Source organism: Nyctereutes procyonoides, unplaced genomic scaffold (assembly GCF_905146905.1).
Source record: "Nyctereutes procyonoides isolate TBG_1078 unplaced genomic scaffold, NYPRO_anot_genome, whole genome shotgun sequence".
In the NCBI taxonomy this organism is placed as follows: domain Eukaryota; kingdom Metazoa; phylum Chordata; class Mammalia; order Carnivora; family Canidae; genus Nyctereutes; species Nyctereutes procyonoides.
In genome coordinates, this window is record NW_026575052.1 from 26,306,395 (window position 1) to 26,328,676 (window position 22,282).

Sequence of the window (22,282 nt, forward strand, 5' to 3'; positions counted from 1 at the left end):
TGTTCCCAGTACCAGGAACACCCCTCCCCCATCTCTCTCCCACCACTTACCTATTGAGCTCCTAGTTTTTCAAACAGGTAATTCAAACATCAGGGAAACCTTCCCTGATCCCCATGGTAGATCTGATGCCCCTCTAATCATGGAGTTTATCATAAAAAGCAGTTATGGAGGTTGAAGCATAAAGGAACAGCTTAGGGTAGAGCCTTGAAATCCAACTGACTAGGTTCAAATCCCAGGTCCACCTTTCAGGAGATGCTTTAACTGCTCTGTACCTCAGTTTGCTCATCAGTAAGATGAGGATAATAATATCATCTGCCCCATAGGGTTCTTTATGAGCATTAAATAGCTGGTAATGGTAGAAACAGCTGGGACAGTGCCGGACACATCGTATACAGCCTTGCAGCACCATCGTTATTAGGGCTCATTTACTGGAGCATTCCTTGGGCTAAAGTCAAGGAGGGACTCTGGATGCAGAGGCTGAGGGGTGACCCCACCCTGGCAGCACAGGACATCAGGCCCCTCTGTCTCAGCCTTTCAGGAAACCAGCTGGATGATGAAGGCTGTCGACTGATGGCAGAAGCTGCATCTCAGCTGCACATCACCAGGAATCTAGAGTGAGTTGCCCGTGTCACCATTGGGTGACAGGGGGGAGCCCTGGAGAGCCCCAGCTGGGCCTGCCACCCCACTCTTCATGCCCCCACTCACCAGAAAGAGTGCTGCTCCAGTAGGCTCCATGCCTACTTTCTCCCTACAACAGCAACGTTGGAGTGGTTTGAGCATGACTTACTTTGCCTCTGTCATGAGCCACTGCCTTACTTAGTTCCAGTTACTGAAACCACTTGCATTTGTAAACCGTGTCCCTTGCGCTACGATGGCTTCTGTTCCTTGTGACAGCCCTGGGGTGGGGTGGGGTGTTGCCGTGGGTGTTGCATTAGGTCTTGGGTGGATGGGTTTTGGGGTGTTGGAGTAGGAAGAGGCTTGTTAGGGTGTGGGTACCATGCTGAGGTAAAGGGGTGGGTTGTTGAGGTGGTGGGATGGAAAGATAGGGTAGTAGGCTGTTGGATGTGCTGTGGGGTTACATGGTATTGGGTGGGGTGGTGTTTGGATGGGATGTGTTGAGGTCTAAGCATCAAGAATGGATTGGATGGCATAATGTTGAGGTTGAGCAACAGACCTCTGGGGCCTTGCCTTTGGCATTCAATCCTAACTCTTGTCACTTATTAGCTTTAACATAATGTCTCTGGGCCTCAGTTTCTCCATTTGTAAAATGGGATTAAAATGGTGGTTATTTTACAGACCAGGAAACAGGCTCAGAGAGGTGGAAACAGTGAGTCAGTTCTTCTCACTCAAGCTATAGAACTTTGTTCTCTGAGTAGGACAGCGGAGTCATGCAGCTCTTGGCTCAACCACATGGGCCAGAATCCTTTGAGCTTCTGCTTAAGGACCCAGGACATCCCAGGAGCGACAGCCAGCAAGCTACTGTGCCAGGAGGAGGGGACTGGAGCTGTCTCAGGCTGGGGACTTCAGCTGCCTGCTGACTGCCACCCCCTCCCTCTTCTCCACAGCCTCAGCAACAACGGGCTATCTGTGGACAGGGTACACTGTATGCTGAGTGCGGTGAACACGTGCCAGAACTTGGCAGAGCTTCACATCAGGTAGGACCCCCCCCCCCCAGTGGGCCACTGTAACCCACTGCTACCTCCAGCCTGGAGCTCTGGGGCTCTCCCATCATTCTCTGAAAGACCTTAGAATTCCTTCTGGGCCCAGGCCTTTGGGACCTGGAGAAGATGCTGCTGAGGCCCTGCCCAAATCCTCTTTTCCCAGGTGCTATGGGTGTTGGCTACCCACCCTTTATACCTTCTCCAGGAAACTACCCCGAGTGAGCTGATAGGATGCCTGGGTGGTTACCCTCTCAATTCCCCCAACCAGGGGTGGCCAATGACAGAGGTAGAGGTATCACTCTCCAGCCTCATTGCCTTAAGTGGGACAAACTTTTGGTGCCATTCACACTCCAGAGTTCCCTGTAGGATCAGGCCAAGGACCTGCTCTTCTCTGCTTCCCATGGTCCCCTACTGTTTTTTCCTGAGAGCAGGCCTTCAGTATATCACATACACAAGTGATCAGTGACACTTGACCTTCTGCCCCATTCAGAGGCTCAGGCTCTGCCTCTAGGGAACCTGACCCAAGACAGGGCCCAACCTTGTTTCTGTAAGTCTCAATATTCAGTCTGGGGATCTGAAGACAGATGCTAATTAATGTCAACACAATCCCCACCCCGAGGGGTTCTTAACTGCGGAGGGTGGTCCCTGCTTTAAACACCCCTCAAAGGAAGAGAGAGACACTGAATAACCCAGAAGAGAGATTAGGGAGCCTTTGTTCACTGTATATAATGATCCAATAAAGGATCCTTAGCTCGTTCCAAATGACATGCCATTCATTTCTAGGAATTTACACTAAAGAAATCAGCCTGCTGGTGTAAACACATTTAGATGCAGGAATGTTCACCTCAGTATTGGTTATAACAAGAAAAAGTGAACTTACCTTAAATATGCAACAGTTGAGTATTGGGTGAGTAAACTAAGTTACTTTCAGAGAGAAAAACTCAGTGAAAAATGATGATATAGGTACAATTTTAGTATAGAGGGATGGCTGTGATATAGTAAATAAACATACAAATTTTAATTCACCATTTTTATAATAAAGCTTTTCAAACACGCTCAAAAGGTAGGGAGAATGGTGTGCTAAACACCCCAGTTCCCACCAATAATTTTTCAACATTTTGTCACCCTTGTTTCACCTATCCCTTGAAAAACTAATTTTTCAATGAGAATCTGTCCTTTAATCCCATTTTTTAAGAAAATTAAAAAAGAACATTAATTGCATTTTAAAAACAAAAGACTTGAAAAACCCACTCCCAAATGTTATCAGCAGTTACTGACAGGTGGAAGAGGTGGTGGGTGATTTTTCTTTATTTTCTTCTTACTTTACTATAAGTTCTCACATGGAAGAAATATGACCTCTGCAATGAGAAATGTGTATTTAGGGGCACCTGGGTGGCTCAGTGGGTTAAGCATCTGCCTTCTGCTCAGGTCATGATCTCAGGGTCCTGAGATGGAGCCCCCAGTAGGACACCCTGCTCAGCAGGAAGTATGCTTCTCCCTCTGCCCCTCCTCTGCTCGTGCTTTCTCTCTCTCTCACTCTCTCTCTGTCAAATAAATAATCTACCTTTTTAAACAATCTTTTTTAAAAAAAAGAAATGTGTATTTTACATTCAGTTTACACAGGTGAGGTTAGGGATGCTCCTGCTCTAAGTTACAGCCTCGTGTGGGCTGTCAGGACCCGTCCCAGACCTGGCAAGGATCTCGCTGTGCTGGGGATGCCCTGGGTGAGCACAGAACAGAGGGAGGAGGGTCTCAGCCGGAGGCAGACATAAAGCAGAACTGAAGTTTTCTTTCAAAGACTTGACAGGAAACTAAAGTTGGTAAGTTTGCAAAATCTCTGTGGTAGAAGGGTTTCAGGTGCCCAGAAGCACAGGAAGTCATAGCAAAGTCAGAAGTGGCTGCAGCTCGAGGCAGAGGATGACTTATTTGAGGTCCTTCCAGGCGAGGTTAGAAAATGACACAGAGACCCCCATAAGCCTCTTGTCTCCTTCTTCTTCTCTTCTCTCTCTGCAGCCTGCTGCATAAAACTGTGGTCTTCACATTTGCCCCAGAGCAGGAGGAGCAGGAGGGGATCTGGAAGAGGTAGGGCGCAGCATCATCTTGGCCCCGTCATGAGCCTGGGCCAGACCCTCCGCGACCTCCCCAGCTGGACAGTATCACTCAACTCTCGGGACCTTGACAAATTCACAAAGAAGCAGGCAGACAACAGGCTTGGCAGGGAATGCAGCCTGGAGGGCGAGTGTCAGAGGACAGACTGCCTCCCCATTTCCTCGTGAGGCAGAATGACATCCTGGGATGGGGATGGGGTAGCCAGAGAGCCACACCATAAATTTATGTCCTTTGGCAAACATCGCAAGGATCTGTGGATCGCTTGGCCTGTAGTTCTGATTTGGGTTAGACCCTTCTGGCTCCCTTTGGCATGAACTGTCCTGAAGCGATTCACATACATTGTCCCCGTGAGAGGCTACGTGATTGGTCCCAGGTCACACAGCCAGGAAGCCAAGGGGCCCAAGTGGAACCACAGTCTGGCCATCTCCAGGCCTTGTGCGGAGACTGAACAGTAGGAGGTGAGGCTGAGGGTGGACTTAGTGGCTGAGGAGTTTGCTCAGCCTGGCCTGGTGTGTGTCCCTCCAGGACTGCGCTTCGGGACAGCCTCACGCACCAGGTGCCCTTTGAGCTGCCCCTGCGCTCCACGAGGATCAGGTACGGTGATGGCCTACAGGCCCTGGTGGCTCCCCCCTCTTCCCTTCTGCTCAAAGCCTACCCCCAGGTGCTCCCTGGAGGACATGGCCTGCTCTATTCAGGAGTGTGGCATGGCTTCCCTGCCTCCCTCCTCCCCTGTTCAGCCTGCAGCAGATGGGGCTCACAGGGCAGCCCCCTCAGTGACCTTCCCCACCTGAGGGGCCCCCACTCCTCACAACTCTCCTGACCTCCAGCAGCTGACAGGCTGTGGGGACTCTGGATAGGGAGAATGGGGACATGTGGCCCCTTCTTTCCTCATCCTGGAGCTTAGCTCAGCCCTCACAGGGCTCCCATCGTATTCTTCTGGCTTTCTCTTTTATTCTGTGTCCGTCTGAATCTCCCTGTCTGTCTCTATCTTGTTTCTCTCATATTTTCTGTTTCTTGGTTTTTACTACCCTTTGTTATTGTCTATCTGTCCTCCTCAGGCACTGTGTGTATGTGCATATGCATGTGTTTGTGTGTGTGCATAGGTGAGTATGCATGTGTCTGTGTGTGTGTATAGGTGCACATGCATGCCTGTGCGTGTGTGTACACCCCTGCAAGTGCATGTGTATGTTTATGTATGTGTGTGTGCATAGGTATGTGTGCATAGGTGTGCGCACATGCCTTTGTGTGTGCACACCCCTGCAAGTGCATGTGTGTGTAGGTGCACGTGCATGCATGCATGTGTATGTGCATAGGGGTGTGTGTGCATGTGTGTAAGCGTGCATGCATGCCTGTGTGTGAATGCCCTGCAAGTGCGTTTGTGTGTAGGTATATGTGCACATATGCATGTATGTGTATGTGCATAGCTGTGTTCGTGTATGTGTGTGTAGGTGTGTGTGTATGCCTACATATGCACGTGTGTCTCTGCATCTGTCTCTTCTGTGTCTCATCTCTGTGTCTCTCCATCTCTGTCTCCTTGCCTCCCTGTGTCTCTATCTCTGGCTCTTGATTACCTGTGTGGGAGGTCTTATGTGTGTGTTGTGTGCTGGTACTCGCAGTCTCTGTCTGGGTGAAAGACACATTCCTGTCCCTCTTCTGCAAGACTGTCTGCCTGTGTGCCTGGGGGTGGTGGCCACTCTTACCTCTGTTCTGAGGAGCTGCGTTTCCTCCTCCGCAGGCTGACACACTGTGGCTTGCAAGCCAAGCACCTAGAGCAGCTCTGCAGGGCCCTGGGAGGAAGCTGCCACCACAGTCACCTGGAGTGAGTGCTGGCTGTTGGAGGGCGGGTGGGTGGGGCTCATCAGCCAGTGGATGTTAGTGTGGGGAGGTGTCTTTTGATTTTTTGAGATTGAGGTCAGCGGTCCTTCCCTGCGCAAGCAGTCAGGAACCCCTTAGAGAGTCTGGCAAGGGGTGTGTCCCTTCCCCCTAAAATGCAGGTCCCCACATATGACTCCCTCTAAAGCCTACCCCTGACTCACAAGGGTCACAAATCTCAGGATGGAAACCATGGGGGAAACACCAGCCAATCCATGTGAGATCTGCTGAGATCTAGCCTGGCAGCCCAGGGCCATGTCCCAGTTTTAGAAGAAGCTGAGTGACTGAGCCCAGGGGTGGAGAGAGAGCTCCCATGGGCCCCATCCCTGTCCTCCACTAACCTGTTGGCCCCCTTGCCCCTCCCAGCCTCTCAGGCAATGCTCTGGGGGACGAAGGCGTGGCCCAGCTGGCTCAGCTGCTCCCAGGGCTGGGTGCTCTGCAGTCCTTGAAGTGAGTAAGGCCTCTGAGGCTTGTCCTCATTGGGAGGAGGGGTGTGTGTGTGTGTGTGTGTGTGTGTGTGTGTGTGTAGGGGGTGTTCTCTGTCCTCTCATTCCCTCCTGGGGTTATTATAAAGACTTAAATCAGAAAATGCATGTCAATCACTTGGTCCAGTCCCTGGCAAATGGTAAGTGCTCCAAAAGGGTAGTTCGCTGCTGTGAGTCTCATTAAGAGAGACTGGCCTCGGACTCAGTGGTCTAGCCCCTGACTTAAGGTTTTACTTCTTGAACCAGACTTGTGGCTCCACACAGGCTCTCTGGGAGGCCCAGGCCATGTGGGGCAGTACAAGCCTGGGTGGGAAGTGTTAGCTAATGGCTAGTTATCCTAATGACTGGCAGCCCTCTGGCCCTGGGTTGCAGGGAGGGGCTGTTGCCAGGGTGCAGGCTAGACAGGGAGGATGTGTACCAGATGGAACACGTGAGCAGGATGCCCAGGGAAGCTGGAGAGCAGAGTGAGGCAAGATGTTGAGTGTGGGAGGGAGGCCCAGGTAGGAGGCCAGCAACCCCAGACCTGCCTGCAACAGACCAGAGCTTTGGGATGCTAGAAGGCCCTGTGCTTTTGGCTCCTACGTATCCCTCTCTTCCTCCTGAGCTCTTCAGGGCTAACATGAGAGGAGCCCTGGAGAGAGCTCACAACTGTTAGCTTCTCTGTGTGACCCCAGGCAAGCCCAGGCAAATTGTATCACCTCTCTGGTTCCCTGATTCCCAGTTAACAGGTGAAGTGTAGAGGGGGTGGCTTTGGTTTTGGCTACAACTTTAGAACGAGTGCTGTGGCCTGAGGGCCCTTCCTGCTCAGTCTTTCTGTGAGATCTGGGAAGAAGCTGTTACTTCTGCTCCTATTCTGGGCCTGCTTGTGGGTGGGGAGGAAGGCCTCACCATTGCAGGCAAATTATATGTAGTTTGGGGGGCAAATCCCCACATGACCTTCTCAGTACTGTGACCCCCCTGGCCTGTGAGATCTGAGCTCACCCACCAGTACCCATGCCAGAGGAGTGCAACATTAAATGGCAGATACAAAACACCATGACAGATTGACAGACCCGAAAGCAAGGGAAAGCTTTGTTCCTGACTTTTGAATGGGAGCCCTTGCATTTTCAGTTTGCACTGGGCACTGCCCTTCTTTTATCAGGTGGGGAAACTGAGGCACAATTCCGGCCTGAAAGCCCTCCCCAGATTCATGGTAAACCCAGAGAGCCAGAATTCTAATCTCAGCTCTGTCACCAACATGTCTCATAACCTTGGGCAAGACCTTGCTGCTTTCTGGGCCTCGGTTTCCCCAGCTGTACAGAGGTGCCCTCTGGCCATATGGGGTTCCATGAGCTCTGTCATTCAGACTGAGGGACAGCCCTCCCCCGCCCTGGGCTCTGACCACAAAGAGCCCTGGGTTCCGCCAACATCACCCCTGTGATTCTCCAGCCTCAGTGAGAATGGTTTGTCCCTGGATGCAGTGTTTATTTTGATCCAGTGCTTCTCGACTCTGCAGTGGCTTCTTCACTTGGATATCAGGTGAGTGTGCCTCTGGACCCCCGCCCTGCCCTCTGACTGCACAGGCCATCGGCTCCCACCATACCTCTTTGTCCCATTCACAGTGTCGCCTCCTCGGGGCCTGCATGGCACCAAACCAATGAGCATGTCATAGGTGTCTGCTGAATGATTGAATGGACAGATGAATGAAAGTAGCCCCAGGACACTCCCATCTCTCCAAATTTGCCACGGGACACAATCCAGAAACTCTCCCTTGCTCACCCTCTGGACTGTCCTGGGAGACTTTTACAGAAACTGGAAGCTCCCTGGTGGCCATTAAGTGCTCAGGACAGGTCTCAGTCATGGGGTCTCTGGAGCTGATGAGACTTACAAAAGGGAAGTTACCAGGCCAGGCAGCCTGGAGCCAGGCCATGCAGATGAGCCATGGTTTCAATAAGGTCTCCCCATCCCTCCCCTTTCAAGACTGGGAGGTGTGAGCACAGACAGACCCAGTTCAAATCCAGGCTCACCACGAATCTGCTGTGCAGCTTTGGGCAGGTCACTGAGCCTCTCTGTACCCATTTCCTCATCTGTCGAGGAGGGGTAAGAATACTTCCTTACCTCGCGGGGCTGTTGTGAGCATAAAAGGACGGCCCGTCGGTGGTGTGCTTTGTATGTACCTCAGTCAGCGTAGTTAGGCTTAGTGTGTATATCGTGGCATTTGCTGAGAGGGTGAGCTGCCCTCCAGACCTCCCTTGACCGGGCTGTCTGGTCTCTCTCCTCTGCGTCTGCAGCTTCGAGAGCCAGCACGTCGTCCTGAGAGGTGACAGAAGAGGCAGGTGAGGAGGGAGAGCTCTGAGGGGGATGGGCTGGGCTCCCCTCTCGCCCTGGTCTCCATTTCCTCCAGTAACCCACCCAGGCCTGGCACCCCTTGTGCACGAGGCCCGTGTCGGTCAGTTTGCAGTAGTGAGCCCGCTGAGCTCGCTCTTGAACGGAGGCAGTGCCCTTGCGGGGGAGACCATGCTGGGCCCCAGCAGAACGGGGCCGCTGCCTGCTGCTGCGGGGAGGGAGAGCAGCTGGCCTTCTGCCCCTCGGGACTTTTGCAGACCTCTGCAGCTTCCTCCGACTTCAATGAGTCACCGCCTTTTCCACTCTGGGGATGATGTTTGAGAAACCAAGAACCGTTGGTGCTCTGCAAAAGTTTCCACACCTTTGCAGTCAACAATGAGTAGTTAGTAGTAGTTAGTTGTGCACGGATGTTCCCAGCTGCCCCCTAGTGGGGCCGGGCACGCTGGTCTCTCACAGGAGATTGGCAAACCTCTCAGGGGGGCGGCCTCCTGTGGAGCTGGGCAGCTGGACAGAGGGGCATGGCCAGACCAGCTGAACTGTCTGAAGCTGGAGGGGCCCGAGGCCAGGGTGGTCTTGCCTCCTGGGACAGGGTCTCCATTTCTGGGACCTTTCTGGGTTCTCGAAACCTAGAGAGTGGAGGCCCAGGAAGGCCAAGTCCGCGCCTGCCTCACTGGTGATCAGAGAGAGGAGGGGCTCCGCCCTGGCTCCCCCTGACCTAGCCAGGGGCTGCCACCTGGACAGGTGTAAGCTGCTGGCTTTTTTCACTCTGGCTGCCCTTCTATGGACCCGTCGGGGAGGGACTTGATTGTCCCTAGGCCCCCACAGCCCTGACCTCTGAGTCTTGTCTTTGCACGTATGTGATGTGAACTTTCTTCTCAAAATGGTCTCCTCACTCCAAGGGATCAATTGGCTGGTGGATGTCCGCCAGAGTTCCTAGCTGGAGTCCCATTCTTGGCCTTTGATCAGCGCTGCGTCCCCAAGAGCTTCTGGTACTCTCACCCACTTCTTTTGGGGGGTCAACACCAGAGGAGTGAAAGGTCCAGGAGGGAGGAGAGCCTGGGGCTTGGGCTGGGGGAAAAGGAGTTTGAGAGAAGGAAAAGAAGGAGGGCCAGTGTGAGGGCTGGTGAGGGGCTGGGGGCCCAGCGTTCTCCCCGGGGAGAAGATTTCATGTTGTTTTCTCAGAAGATTTCTACTTCTGCCTTGACTGTGTGACCTTGGCTGGGCCCCTGCCCTCTCTGGGCCTTGACCTCCTCACCTCTGAAGAGAGACACCTGAGCTGGGGCCCAAATAGGGTTATCCAAAGGAGGAGGAGGAGGAGGAAGAGTGTCCCGGGCACCTGGGTCAGCTTGGGCAAAGGCCGTGGGGGAGGAAGGCTTAACTCTTGAGAAGCATGTCAGTGTGGCAAGGGCCGATACAGGGCCAGCGGAGGTGAGTGAGGCCATAGAAAAAGCCTTTCACTTTTAGGCTGAGAGCAATAGGGAGCTACAGGGGGTGTCATCACCTGAGAGGCCTGGTCAGGTTAGATCTGTTAAAAGATCAGACACTGGCAAGTGGAAAAGGATGGCAGGGAGGCAGGAGGGGAGTTGGAAGGTGTTAAAGTGGCCCAGGCCAGTACAACGGTGGTCCGGACTCAAGGCAGGGGTAGTGGGGAAGCCTTGGAACTGAGTGAGGGCAGCTAGGCACTGGTGGGGGTAGGTTTTACTATCACTGAGTCGTGGGGATTGGGCTGTAGGGGAGACTTAGGGTGCAGAGGGTGTCCTGCAAGGGAGGACTCCTACAGCCTGGAGGTTGAGGAGGAGAGGTGCAGGGAGAAGGGGAGAGCCCATGGGCTGCACAAGGACCCTGGGCCCTCTTGGACCCCCTGCCTGGCCCATGGCCCCCTCTCAGCCTCAGGCAATGTCAGCTGGAGCCCCTGAACCTCACCCGCCTCTGCGAGACTCTGGAGAAGTGCCCTGGGCCTCTGGAAGTCGAGTAAGTAAAGAGGGCCCAGCCCTAGAAGGCACAGTGTGGACATCAGCCGGGTGCCCTGGGGTGGGGGTGGGGGTATCCTGGTTACAAGCCAGGTGTCTTTCCTGGTCCCTTCCCCTCACACCCTGCAGACTTACCCCAAGCCTCACCTATTGGTAGAAGTCTCCTCGCATCCCCAGAGGGCAACTTACCCCCCTACTAGGAGAGGCTGCTCTGGGCCCCAGGCTTCCCCTTCCTCATCCACTCAACTCGAGGCACCAGGGAGCCCCAGTGTGTTCCCATGGCCCCTGGAGCCCCACCCTGTCACCCCCTGTGCCTGCCTCCATGGCCAGAGCATATAATTTCTGAAGGCCCCTCCTCAGAGCCTCCCTCTCCTGGTTACCCGCTGACTCAGCCCCAGAACCCCCGGGGTCTGTGACCAGAGCCAGGAGCTGGAACCAGGAGTCCTGGTTCAGCCTCCTGCAGGCTGGGTGACTTTGGGCAAATGGCTCTAATAACTTATGCCTCAGCTTTTTCATCTCCAGAGATGGACAGCCTTCGTCCTCACTGTTAAAATTTTATTACAATAATTACCTTAACAGGGGAGCCTGGATGGCTTAAGTTGGGTGTCTGCCTTCAGCTCAGGTCGTGATCCCGAGGTCTGGGGATCAAGTCCTGCATCAGGCTCCCCGCAGGGAGCCTGCTTCTCCCTCTGCTTGTGTCTCCGCCTCTCTCTCTCTCTCTTTGTGTCTCTCATGAATAAATAAATAAATAAATCTTTTTAAAAAATTACCTTAACATAAAGAAATCCAAGAGCAGCCTGCCTCACCTAAGTATATGCTTCTCATGCAGTCCATGGTGGCGTTTGTCCCTGTGACCCGCTACTCCTTATCCTTGTGCATGCTCAGGTTTGACCTGTTCACAGGCACAGACCCGCTGCATTCTACGGCTTCACTTGACACGGTTTTCCCAACTACAGCCTTTGTTCTTGCTTTCCTGCTCCCATCTCTGATGCCCCGTGACCCTTGGGACACCTCATCCACAGCCATCTGGTGTCCTTCCACACCCTTCTCCATGTGCACACACATGTGGACACAAACCAAGGGGTTTTTGACATTGTTAACAGACACGGGACTTGACCGTGTGAGATCTCTGCGGTGAGCTTTTGTCTCATGACAGCACATCGTGGCTTTCCTGAAACATGGAGTCAATGAACTTTTTCCATAAAATGTTTATTTTAGAATAGTTTTAAGGCCTGACTTACGGAAGAGTTGCCAACCTAGTCCAGAGATTTCCTCCACTCATTGCCCCTGCCCCTACTCAGTTGTTAGTATCACCTGTCATGGTACATTTGTCGCAACAGAGACACCAACCTTGCTCTGTTAACCACACTCTAGGCTTTATTTAAATGTCCCCAGTTCTTCTCCTGGGACCCTTTCTCTGACCCAGAATCCCATCCAGGATCTCACGTTGCATTTAGGCATCATGCTCTCAGCCTGTCGGGTCTGTGACAGTTTCTCAGTGGTTTTTTGTCATGACTTGGACAGTTTTGAGGAGTACTCGATAGATATTTCGTGAAATGTCCCTCAGCGTGAGGGTGTCTGATGTTTCTCTCATGGGGCAGCTGGGATCCAGGATTTGGGGGAAGATGACCACAGAGGTGAAGTACCCTTCTCATCCCATCTCAGAGGCTCATGTTGATGTTGACCTTGACCGCCTGGCCAAGCTAGTGTTTGTCAGATTTCCCCCACTGTGAAGTTACTTTTTAATTTTTAAAAAATACTTCTATTATAGAGACTTTTGAGCATATATAAAAGCAGAGTGAGTAGTGGTATAGGCTCTCAGTTCCTGTCTACTTTCCTCAATAATTATCATGCCCTGGCCCTGACACACACACATGCCCACACATTATTTTAAAGTAATCCCAGTCACCTCACAACTTCATTGTAGTTATTTTAAGTATATGTAGCTAAAAGGTAAAGTACCCTTTTTTAAAAAAGATTTTATTTATTTATTTATTTGAGAGGGAGCGAGATGGAGGAGAGGGAGAGAGAATCTGAAGCAGACTTTGTGGCCAGCGCAGAACTAAGATGAGCAGGGCACAATCTCACCACCCTGAGATCATGACCTGAACTGAAACTGAGAGTTGGCCACTTAACTGACTGAGCCACCCAGGAGTCTCTATTTATTTTTTTAGTATAACCTCAAAACCATTATCAGACCTAAAATATTAATGTTTTTATGAGACATACAAAAGTAATCAAGGAGCCCATGAATTATTAATTGTCTCCGACTGTCTCTAATGTGTTTTTACACAACATGTGTATATTTGTGCCTTTTATTTTTATTTTTATTTATTTGTTTGTGCCTTTTATTTTTAATTTTTTTATATTTGTGCCTTTTAGCTTTAACCCTCTGCAGTTTAGATGTCCCACAGGCTCTTCAACCACCCCTCCCTAGAGTCTAGATGGACACTCAGGCTGCTTCTGGTAGCATGGCTGCAAAAAGTGCTGCAAAAAAGCCCTCTTCCATCATGAAATTGCTAAGCACCACCTGTATACCAGGTCCTGGGCCAGGCCCTGGAGGGGGCACAAGGATAGCTGGACATCACTACCTACCATGACTCACCTTCTGCAGCATAGACTGCCTCAGGCAGTGCTGGTTGGTCTGTGCACATGGGGATCTGAGGGCCCCCCTCGCTCAGTTGTGGCTGAAAAAAGTGAGATAGTCGCATGAAAGCACTTGGCCAACTGTAGAGTATTGGAACCACATACGGGAATATTGTTATCAATGTACTTAATGCTGAATTCCAGTAATTGGATGCCAGGGAAAGTGATGGGGCTCTGGCCCCCAAATTTTACCACTGCAGATCTATCTACTTTGCCTGGGTACATCTTGGCATTCCATGTGAGATGTTATCATGGGCAAAGTTTCTATTGCCTAAAAAAAAAGTGTGTAAAGCCCACAGTGACTCAACCAGAGGCCATAGCATGATGTATCCTCTAGAGCCTGGTGGGAAACCGTGTGGGGAGGTGTTGTGGGCAGACCACCCCTCAGTGAAGGCCCCCTGTGCTGCCAGTGCTCGGAGCCCCGGGCCCAGTCCTGGGACAGAGGGTGCAGAGGTTCCTCCAGGAGGCTTCCAGCTCCGGAATCATGTGGCCCTTCCCACTGTCCCTCTCAACCAGCAGTTACAATGCACAGCAGTGTACTCAACCCCTGAGAAGTCCTGCTGCAAACCCAACTATTTGATTTGGCTTAACCAGCACTTTCCAAACTTATATGACCTTTCCTTCCCTCCAGTCTCAATGATAATTCAAGGGCCCAGAGTTTGGAGGGAATGTGTTGAGGGCCCTGGCTGGGAGGGTGCACTTCTGGCTTTCCCCAAGGCTCCCTCACCTCATTCAGATGCTCTGTTTCACAGATTGTCCTTCGAGGTCCTGAGCGACCAGAGCCTGGAGACCCTGCTGCAGCACTTACCCCAGCTGCCCCAGCTAAGCCTGCTGCAGTAAGATCAAGTTTTCCCATTTCCCTGGGCTGGGCTGAGGCTCTCAGCTTGGCAAAGCCATCCCTCCTTCCCTGCCACTCCTTTCTCTTGGGCTGTTATATCATTCATTGTATCTGGCACTGCTGGGAGCTCTTCCCTAATACCTCACTAACCTCAGGGGGGTTGGGGGGTGCTATGTGATCAGTTTCCTCATCTGAAAAATGGGACTCCTATTCCCCAACCACTCCCCCAGGTTAGGGATTCAAGCAAGATAGTGGCTCTCCAGACACCTTGAAGACTGGAAGGTCTATGGTAAATCGGCTGCTATACTTCTCCTCACCTGTGGAAAGGTTACCAGCTCCTAGAAAGGGACTTCATAGATATAGGTGGTGTATATGTCACACACCAGTTTTTAAAGGTCACTGTCTCACTCCGCAAAAGGGGAACTTAAGCAGCGTCCTCAAAAGTATTTAAAAACTCTACTTTCTAATTTCAGCTCAGACTGGTTAGAATTTAAAAAGGATTTTCTTTAAATACCCTTCCAGCAGGGGAGAAAGCAGCTGCAGCTGGGATGGAAAGATACAACGGGAAATTAAATCATACCATTAATAACAGCAACATAAGTCCTAATGCTAAGGCTCTCTGGGACGCCCGAGGCAGCTCACTTCACAGCCGGATCTTGCCTCTCCCTGAGTCCCACCAGAAAGGAAAGCAGGAGCTGTGGGCCACTCCAGAGGTGGGCAGATGCGCCTATGGACACACAAAGTGGCAGGCTAAGATGAGCAGGTGGGAAACCCTGGACCAGGGAGGGACTTCTCTGTGCCCACATCACACAGGACCAGCCCCCAGCTCTCCTCTGTCTTTGGAATGAGGCAGCCAGCCTGCCCCTCGCCAGGGCTCACACTTTGTACTACTCAGTCCATACACTTTGGAGGGCTGGAGACACAGCAGAGAGGGAGGAGGAAAAGAGACGAGGTCCTTGTCTTCTTAGAGCTTATCTTGTAGTAGAGGGAGCCGGACAATGAGCAAGGAAGACGAATTCAGACAGTGAGAAGATATTTTTCTAGATAATGTGATAGAGTGCCTGCAAAGGTGAGGGTAGTCAGGGGATGCCTCTGAGGACAGATACTAAGGTTCAACCTGAAGGACCAAAGGGACCCAGCTTGTGAAGAACAGGGAACTGCATTCCAAACAGAGGGAAGAGCATGTATGAGGTTCTGAGGCAAGGAACAGTCAGAAAGGTGATGTGGCCAGCTCACTGGCAGGAGGGGAGGTGGAGAGAGGGACCTGGGAGCCATGGGGAGGGGCCTGGGGGTTTTGTTCAAGGGGACTTGAAAGGCAGAGGCATGAGGCTTGTTTTCTTTCTTTTTTTCTTTTTTAAGATTTTATTTATTTGAGAGAGACCAAGCATAAGCAGGGGGAGTGGCAGGCAGAGCAAGAGGGAGAAGCAGGCTCCCTGCTGAGCCAAAGGCAGACTGAGCCACCCAGGCACCCCTGTGATATGCGTTTTCAAAAGCTCAGTCTGGCTGCTGGGAAGAAAAAGGGTTGAGGGACAAGAGTGGAAATGAGAGCAGGGAAGAGGCTGTGTGGGGTCAGAGATGGTACGGGCCAGGGATTGGTGGAGCTGGAGCAGAAGCAAGTGGATTCTGGGTGGATCTTGAGAGTGGAACAGGCAAGACAAGCTGATGGAGGGGTTATGGGGCGAAGGACATGGAGGTGCCAAGGATGCCTCCAAAGGCAAGATGGAACCATCTCACTTTCTCTAAGGCAGTGGTTCACAGCCACCAGGGGATTTTGCCCCTCGGGGACATGTGGCAATGGAGACATTTTCCATTGTCATGGCAAAGGGCAGTAGATGGAGAGAGGGAGGCTACAAATGGAGAGGTGTTTAGTGAGTAGAGGTCTGGCATTATGGTAAACATCCGACTGGACAGCCCCCAACAACGAGTGATCTAGTCCCAAATCACTGAGAAACAACTCCAAGGGCCTAAAGCTTCCCACTCCCTTTCAGCAGGACTTGCCTGTTAAGTCTGTGCTTGAGGACAGAAACAATATTATAATAAAACAGGCATGGGCATCTCACCAGGCAGTGCACCAGCTTGATATAATGAGGTCCTCACTACACGTGCGAGGAAGGTATACCATGAGCAGGCCTAGTTTTCCAGAAATTAAGTGACCGGTCCAAGGACACGGTCTGCCAATAAGCAGATGTGGGGCTCAAACCCAAGTCTGCTTGACTCTATAAGTCATTATTTGTCCATCCTGGGTCCCTGCCTTCCCCCTTGATTGCCTTGCTGACCTGCCAGCCCTCCTTCTCCTCTTTCTCCTTTGCCTCCAGACCATCCAGGCTACTTGCCCACTCTTTCTTGGCTCCAACTTGCCTAGTAAAGGCCCCGCTCCTTTCCTTCTCAGGCTAAGCCAGACAAGGCTTTCCCCAAAGAGCCTCCTCCTGCTGGCCGACCTCTTCAGCTTATGCCCCCGGGTTCAGAAGGTGGATATCAGGTGAGCATTACCCTCGGACAACTGGGTCTAGTCCTAGAGGGTTGTGCCTAGGTCCTGGTGGTGTAAGGGGGTGGGATGGAGGCAGTAGGACCCCAGTCAGGGGCTTGGCTTCTGGAGGAAGGGGTGCCTGCACCCAGGATCATCCTGAGGCTGTGGCCAAGGGTGGCTAACTCAGGTGCTGTCTTCCCCAGGTCCCTGTATCACATGACACTGCACTTCAGGTCTGGCGAGGAGCATGAAGGCCAGTGCTGTGGGTAAGTCCCTGAAACTGCGCCCTGGCTGCTGATAGGTATTGGGGACAAGTAGACCTGCCTCTCGAATGCCTAGAGCAGAGTGCTGCCAATGCAGGGCATTTCCTTGAAAGGACCCAGCAAGGAGACTTGTTTCCTCCAACATCAAGAAGCAAGGTCCAGAGAGGGCCAGGCTTTGGCACAGGCACATAAAGAGTACCTGTCAGACTAGACCAGAGCTCTGGGGCCCGATCCAAGGAAAAGGACTTCTTAACCTGCCCACCAGGCTTTAAATGCCAGCTCCACAGGGCTTGGTGCCTTGCACAAGCTCCTTAACCCCTGTGACCCTCAGCTTCCACAGCTGAAAAGGGAGCCACCATGTTGCAGGATGTTTGCCAGGATTAACGGAGGTAATGTGTAAAGCGTGAGGCACACACAGATGCAAGTGTCCTGGCCCTGCTGGCTCCTGGACTGGTGCTCCATGGCTGCCTCGGTGAGGGGGGGGAGGTGCTGCATCAGAGGCAGGATAATGGGGCGGAGAACAACCTTCAAATGCAGAGACGATGTTTCTGGTAACTGTCTGAGGCCACCAGCTCACCAAGAGACCTTGGACCAGACCCTACTCCTGTCTGCATCAGCCTCCTCCACTGTGAAGTAACAATAAATAGTATCAAAATATGTTGAATATCTGCAGGGCATCATTATAGAGCCTTCTCTGCGCACCACGTCCTATAAGCCTCACAGCTGTGGTCACGTGGCGGTAACTGGGGGCAGCCAGGCAGTTCTCCAGTGTTCCCTGTCCCGGGGCCAACAGACTTTGCCTGGAAAGGTTAGATTGGAAGGAATTAGGGTTTTGCAGGCCACACGATCTCTGTGACAGCCACCCAACCCCCCAATGTAGCTTGAATGCAGCAGGGATGATATATAAAGCAAATGCGCATGCCCGCGTGCCAGCAGAACTCTCTCATTTATGGACTCTGAGACTTGCATTTCAAATATTGTGTACGTGTCACAAAGCATTCTTCTTTTGATTTTTTTTTTCTCCACCATTTGAAAGTGAAGAAATTATTCTTAGTTTGCAAAAACCAGGAGGTCCTGGGCAGGAGTTTCCAACCTCTTGTCCTAGCCCAATGCTACCCCTGACTTCTAGAATGCCTCGATTGTTTCTAATTTCCGAGGTTTCCAAACTGTAGGACCGAGACCAGGATTAGATGATTTTTAAGGCACAAGTACAGTAGTTCAATGTCACTGAGTCCCATAGTGAGATCATTATTCCCTTTTCGATTCTCCGTCTGATTAAGGCCAAGAGGAAGTCAGGGTTGGGTGTTGGCATGATTTTAGCACAGCTGTAATATTTACTGAGCCCCCCCTTTTTAGTAAAGGGAGAGAGCCTTCAGCAAGGAAACTCTGGCCAGAATTTAATGATATTTGGCTCTCGTTTCATGCGTCCTTCTGCTTATGGTCTGTTTGTGGCATGTGTGCCACTTTTCCATTTGAGTGAATAATACAAGGTTTCCTTTTACAATAAATGCATCTAGTGAAAAGAACGAGCTGATTTAAAAATAGGAAGTAAATAATAGTATAATAAAGAACTTAGGAACAGGGAAAAAAATCAGGAAGGAGAGGACCAGTGATAAAAATCTAAGCTATTGATTTTAGGTACTTTCTGATTTTAAGATTCTTCTTCTTCCCTTTTTTTTCTTTTTAGTTGTTGGCTGGTTATAGGTCCTTCATTTACCTTATTGGGTAGTAGTAATTTAGACCTTTCAAAGGCAGGCTTACTGTTACTTTGTGTGTGGCTATTTACTTATTTATTCATTTTGATTAAAGTACAGTTGACCTACAGTGTTGTATTAGTTGCAGGTGTGCAACCTAGTGATTGGACAACTCCGTACATTAGGCCGCACTCACCGTGAGAAGTACAGTCACCGTACAATGTTATTACAATATTATTGACTCTATTCCCTATGCTGTACTTTTCATCCCCTTGGCTTATTTTATAGCTGGGAGTTTGTACCTCTGAATCACCTTCACCTCAATTCCAGTATCAAAGGCAAGAACAGGCATCACCCTTCTCTCCCTCCCCACCCTGCATATCTCGTCAGCAGTGTAACCCCAAGAGGTTGGGGTCTCAGGTTTCCAACTCGAGCTTGAATGAGAGCCACTTAGAAACCTTTGCCCCTATGGTCTCTGATTCAGTGGGTCTGGGCTGAGTTCTGAGAAATTGCATCTGAACATGTTCCCAAGTGATGCAGGTGTGGCTGGTCAGGGATCATACCCTGGGAACCACCTTCCCAGAAGGAGCCCGGGAGTGCCAGGTGGGATCTGCTGTGCGGGAGGTGGAAGGGGTGGATGATGGGTAGTTCCAGAGAATCGAACCTTGGGTGAGGCCCATGGGAACTGGAGGCCACACCCAGGACAAGCCAGGGCAGGGCACATCAGCGTGGCTCAGCACCCCATCCTTGGGATTGTTTCCCCTCCTCCAGCAGGTTCACGGGCTGTGGCCTTAGTCAGGAGCATGTGGAGCCGCTCTGCTGGTTGCTGAGCAAATGCAAAGACCTCAACCAGTTGGAGTAAGTTGGGGGCGAGAGAAGAGGGGGAGGAACACAGGAGCCGTGCCTGGGTGGCACTGGAGGGGTGGGCGTGTGTGTGCATGTGTGTGCCACGTGCATGTGCATCCACTGAACACCTCTCAGGCCAGCTAACAGGGATGCCTGGGACACATCGAGGGTCATATCCATCAGATTTCTCTCTACGCATTTCATCCCTTCCACTCCCCATTCTTGCTGTGATGGAGCTGATAGTTCAGGGGGTACCCCTTGATCTAATTTGGGAAGCCCTTCAAGAAGAGGCTACAGGAGCCCCTGGGCTTCATGAGGATCAAGATATTGGAGCTCTGTCAGCAGATAAGAACCAAAATGAAGAATTCCTCAGTCTGCCTGGCAGGTGGTTAAAAGCACCCAGTAGCTCAGCCTGAGGAGAGTCATGGAGCCAGCTGGGGTGGGGCCTCGTGGGCTCTTGTGTTGTGGAGAGGTGGTATCTGCGTGGCCTGTCTTGGGTCCCCAAATAGTGCTACCCCCTCATGGGTAGAAAAATAAAAATAGGTGACACCTTCTGAGCACCTTCACCGCTGTGCTAAGTGTTTTACATACTCTTTTTATCCTTCCAAAACTCTAGGTACTGCTGTCCCCGTTTTATTATTTTTTTAAGATTTTATTTACTTATTCATGAGAGACACACAGAAAGGCCAAGACAGAGGGAGAAGCAGGTTCCCCACTGAGCAGGGAGCCCAATGGGAGACTGGATCCCAGGGCCCTGAGATCACAACCTGAGCCAAAAGCAGGTGCTTAACTGACTGAGCCACCCAGGCTCCCTGTTGTCGCCATTTTATAGATGAGACTACTGAGGTACAGAGAGGATTTAGGAACTTGCCCAAGGTCACACAGCTAGGATGATGCAGTCTGTGCTCACAACTGCTAGGTGTCCAGCTTAGGACCACTGGGACATAAAGACAGCAGTCCACAACACACACACACACACACACAAGTGCATGTGCACCCACGAAATTTAAATTCCTGCTGTGATGTGGCCAAGAAGAGAAATGGGGCCGGTGGAAATCACATATTAGAAAGATAAATAAGCAGTACGTCTTTGGATTTTTCTGTTTTCAGTTATAGAGGGAAATTTTTCTAATTGTAAAGATCACTTTATCAAGTGGCTTTAGGAGGCCAATTTTTAATTTTTAAAGCCTCTCCTGAAAAGACAAAATAGCCTCAAAAGTGTCATCATCAAGGACAAACTGAGTTCGAAGATGCAGGACAAAAATCCGATGTTACAGGGCACACTGGTTATACTATTCCCAAAAGCACAAACACCCAAAGAAGCGACAAGGAAGCGAAATAAAGTATTCAAGTACAATTTCCGTCTGAGATTGTGTTCCCAAATTAAAAGAAGAAATCTCCTGGGTAAATGCAGCCTCCAAACATCTTCCTTTTTTCCTGCATGTACTCTCGTTCGGAAGTTGTGGTTCTCACCTGACGTGAGCCATAGGGCATAGTAAAAGTAAATGGGTTTTTCTGACTCCAGGAAGCCTGCTGGAGGCACGGGGGCCAGTGCAGGAGCTGTTGTGTGCCGGGCGATCATCCTGGGGTGTCGGAGATGACAGTGCGGGGACGGGGGTGGGCATGTGCTATCCAGTCACAGCGACAGTGGTGGTGATATTGGCACAGAAGTAGTCCTGTGCGTGTCAAGCAGCAGTGATGGTGACTGTGGAGAGCGGGCTCCGGCTGAGGGGCATGTCTGACCACCAACAACCAACTCTTCCTACCTTTTGCAGCCTCTCAGCAAACATGCTGGGTGATGACGGGCTCAGGTGCCTCCTGGAATGTCTGCCTCAATTGCCCATCTCTGGTTCGCTTGAGTAAGTGGTGAGCAGCCTGGGGGACAGCAGGGAGGAGGAAGCCCGCCCCCCACATGCACACCTAGGCAGAGGTCCCACCAGACATCCAGGAGAGACTGGGACTAAAGCATGGTGACCCAAGCTGACTTTGGGACAAGGAGGTGACAGTTTATCCCTAACCAGGGGACACAGGACCTCAGCTGTTCCAGCTCCTAGTCCATCCTGTCCCTCTGACTAAATCTACAGGACACAGATTTAGAGATGTCCCCACAGCAGGGAGGGTCCCTAAGAAGTCACCCACGCTCTCAGCCAATCTCCCCAGGGATCTGGGAGACTGGTGACCAGAGCCCAGATACAGTGGGTTGCTGGGTAAATGAGCTTTGGGCTCTGGGTGTCCCTGAGCCCCTGGGGCTGGAGTTGCCAGCCTGGCCTCCTCGACCCTGTCTCAGCCCCAGCAGCTGCAGCTCCTGCAGGACGACGCAGGGCCAGGTGCCTGTCCTGCACATGGAGGGAGAGTGCCCCTCTGGCTTCTCCCTGGCCCTTGGTGTCTGACCTGGAGAATGGACCCTTGGACATTGAAGACTGTCCTCCTGGAGATGACAGCTGGAGGAGAGAACACAAGGGGTGGGGGCTGGGCAGGGCTGCACCGAGGTCCTGCCCTCACTCCCCATCCTGAGCGTTGTTTCTCCTCCAGCCTGAGTCACAACAGCATCTCCCTAGAGAGTGCCCTGGGCCTGTTGAAGACACTCCCCTCCTGCCCGCACATCCGGGAGGCTTCTGTGAAGTAAGCCATGGGTGCCACTTGCTGATGGTGGGGAGAAGCAAGGTTCCCACGCTCAGCAATCCTCTGTGACCTGAGGCAATGTGCACCCCTCTCTGAGTCTCAGGGTTCCCTGAACGGACGACCCAGTTTCCATCTTCTGAGGCCTGTGTGACCTGGGGACCAGGGAGGTCACGGGGTGGGGAAGGCCAGGGTTCTGTGTCCTCGCAGGATGAGTTGGGGGTCTCGTGGTCTCTCCTTGTGTGGCGTCTCCCTTTCCCTGTCCCTATGGGCCCAGCGCCCTTGCCTCCTGCACCCCTGGTGTCTAGGGCTCGGGAAGCTGGGCCTCCGACCTCCCCACACCCTTGTCTTTGCAGCCTGGGCTCTGAGCAGAGCTTCTGGATCTACTTCTCCCGACAGGAGGAGGCCGGGAAGACACTAAGGTAATGCCTGGTCTGGGGTGGGAATGGGGAAGCGGAGGCTGGTCCTGTGGCAGCCTCCACGCCTT

At 51.8% G+C, this 22,282-nt stretch overlaps 1 protein-coding gene across 5 annotated transcripts in view; it reads left to right on the forward strand.

Moving 5' to 3' along the window:
• The window catches only part of NLRC5 (NLR family CARD domain containing 5), an 80,404-nt gene that overhangs the window by 39,459 nt on the left and 18,663 nt on the right, over positions 1–22,282 (forward strand). For 2 of the 5 annotated variants that reach the window (XM_055332025.1, XM_055332027.1), the window contains 17 exons: positions 531–614; positions 1,566–1,655; positions 3,675–3,743; positions 4,296–4,364; positions 5,506–5,589; positions 6,009–6,092; positions 7,556–7,645; positions 8,398–8,442; positions 9,352–9,441; positions 10,340–10,423; positions 13,821–13,904; positions 16,296–16,385; positions 16,577–16,639; positions 19,102–19,188; positions 20,952–21,035; positions 21,709–21,798; positions 22,152–22,217. In XM_055332025.1, the coding sequence (XP_055188000.1) occupies positions 531–614; positions 1,566–1,655; positions 3,675–3,743; positions 4,296–4,364; positions 5,506–5,589; positions 6,009–6,092; positions 7,556–7,645; positions 8,398–8,442; positions 9,352–9,441; positions 10,340–10,423; positions 13,821–13,904; positions 16,296–16,385; positions 16,577–16,639; positions 19,102–19,188; positions 20,952–21,035; positions 21,709–21,798; positions 22,152–22,217 (1,353 nt within the window). Of the gene's footprint in view, positions 1–530; positions 615–1,565; positions 1,656–3,674; positions 3,744–4,295; positions 4,365–5,505; positions 5,590–6,008; positions 6,093–7,555; positions 7,646–8,397; positions 8,443–9,351; positions 9,442–10,339; positions 10,424–13,820; positions 13,905–16,295; positions 16,386–16,576; positions 16,640–19,101; positions 19,189–20,951; positions 21,043–21,708; positions 21,799–22,151; positions 22,218–22,282 lie in introns of those variants that run through there. The other 3 variants (XM_055332026.1, XM_055332028.1, XM_055332029.1) reach the window with 3 other exon arrangements.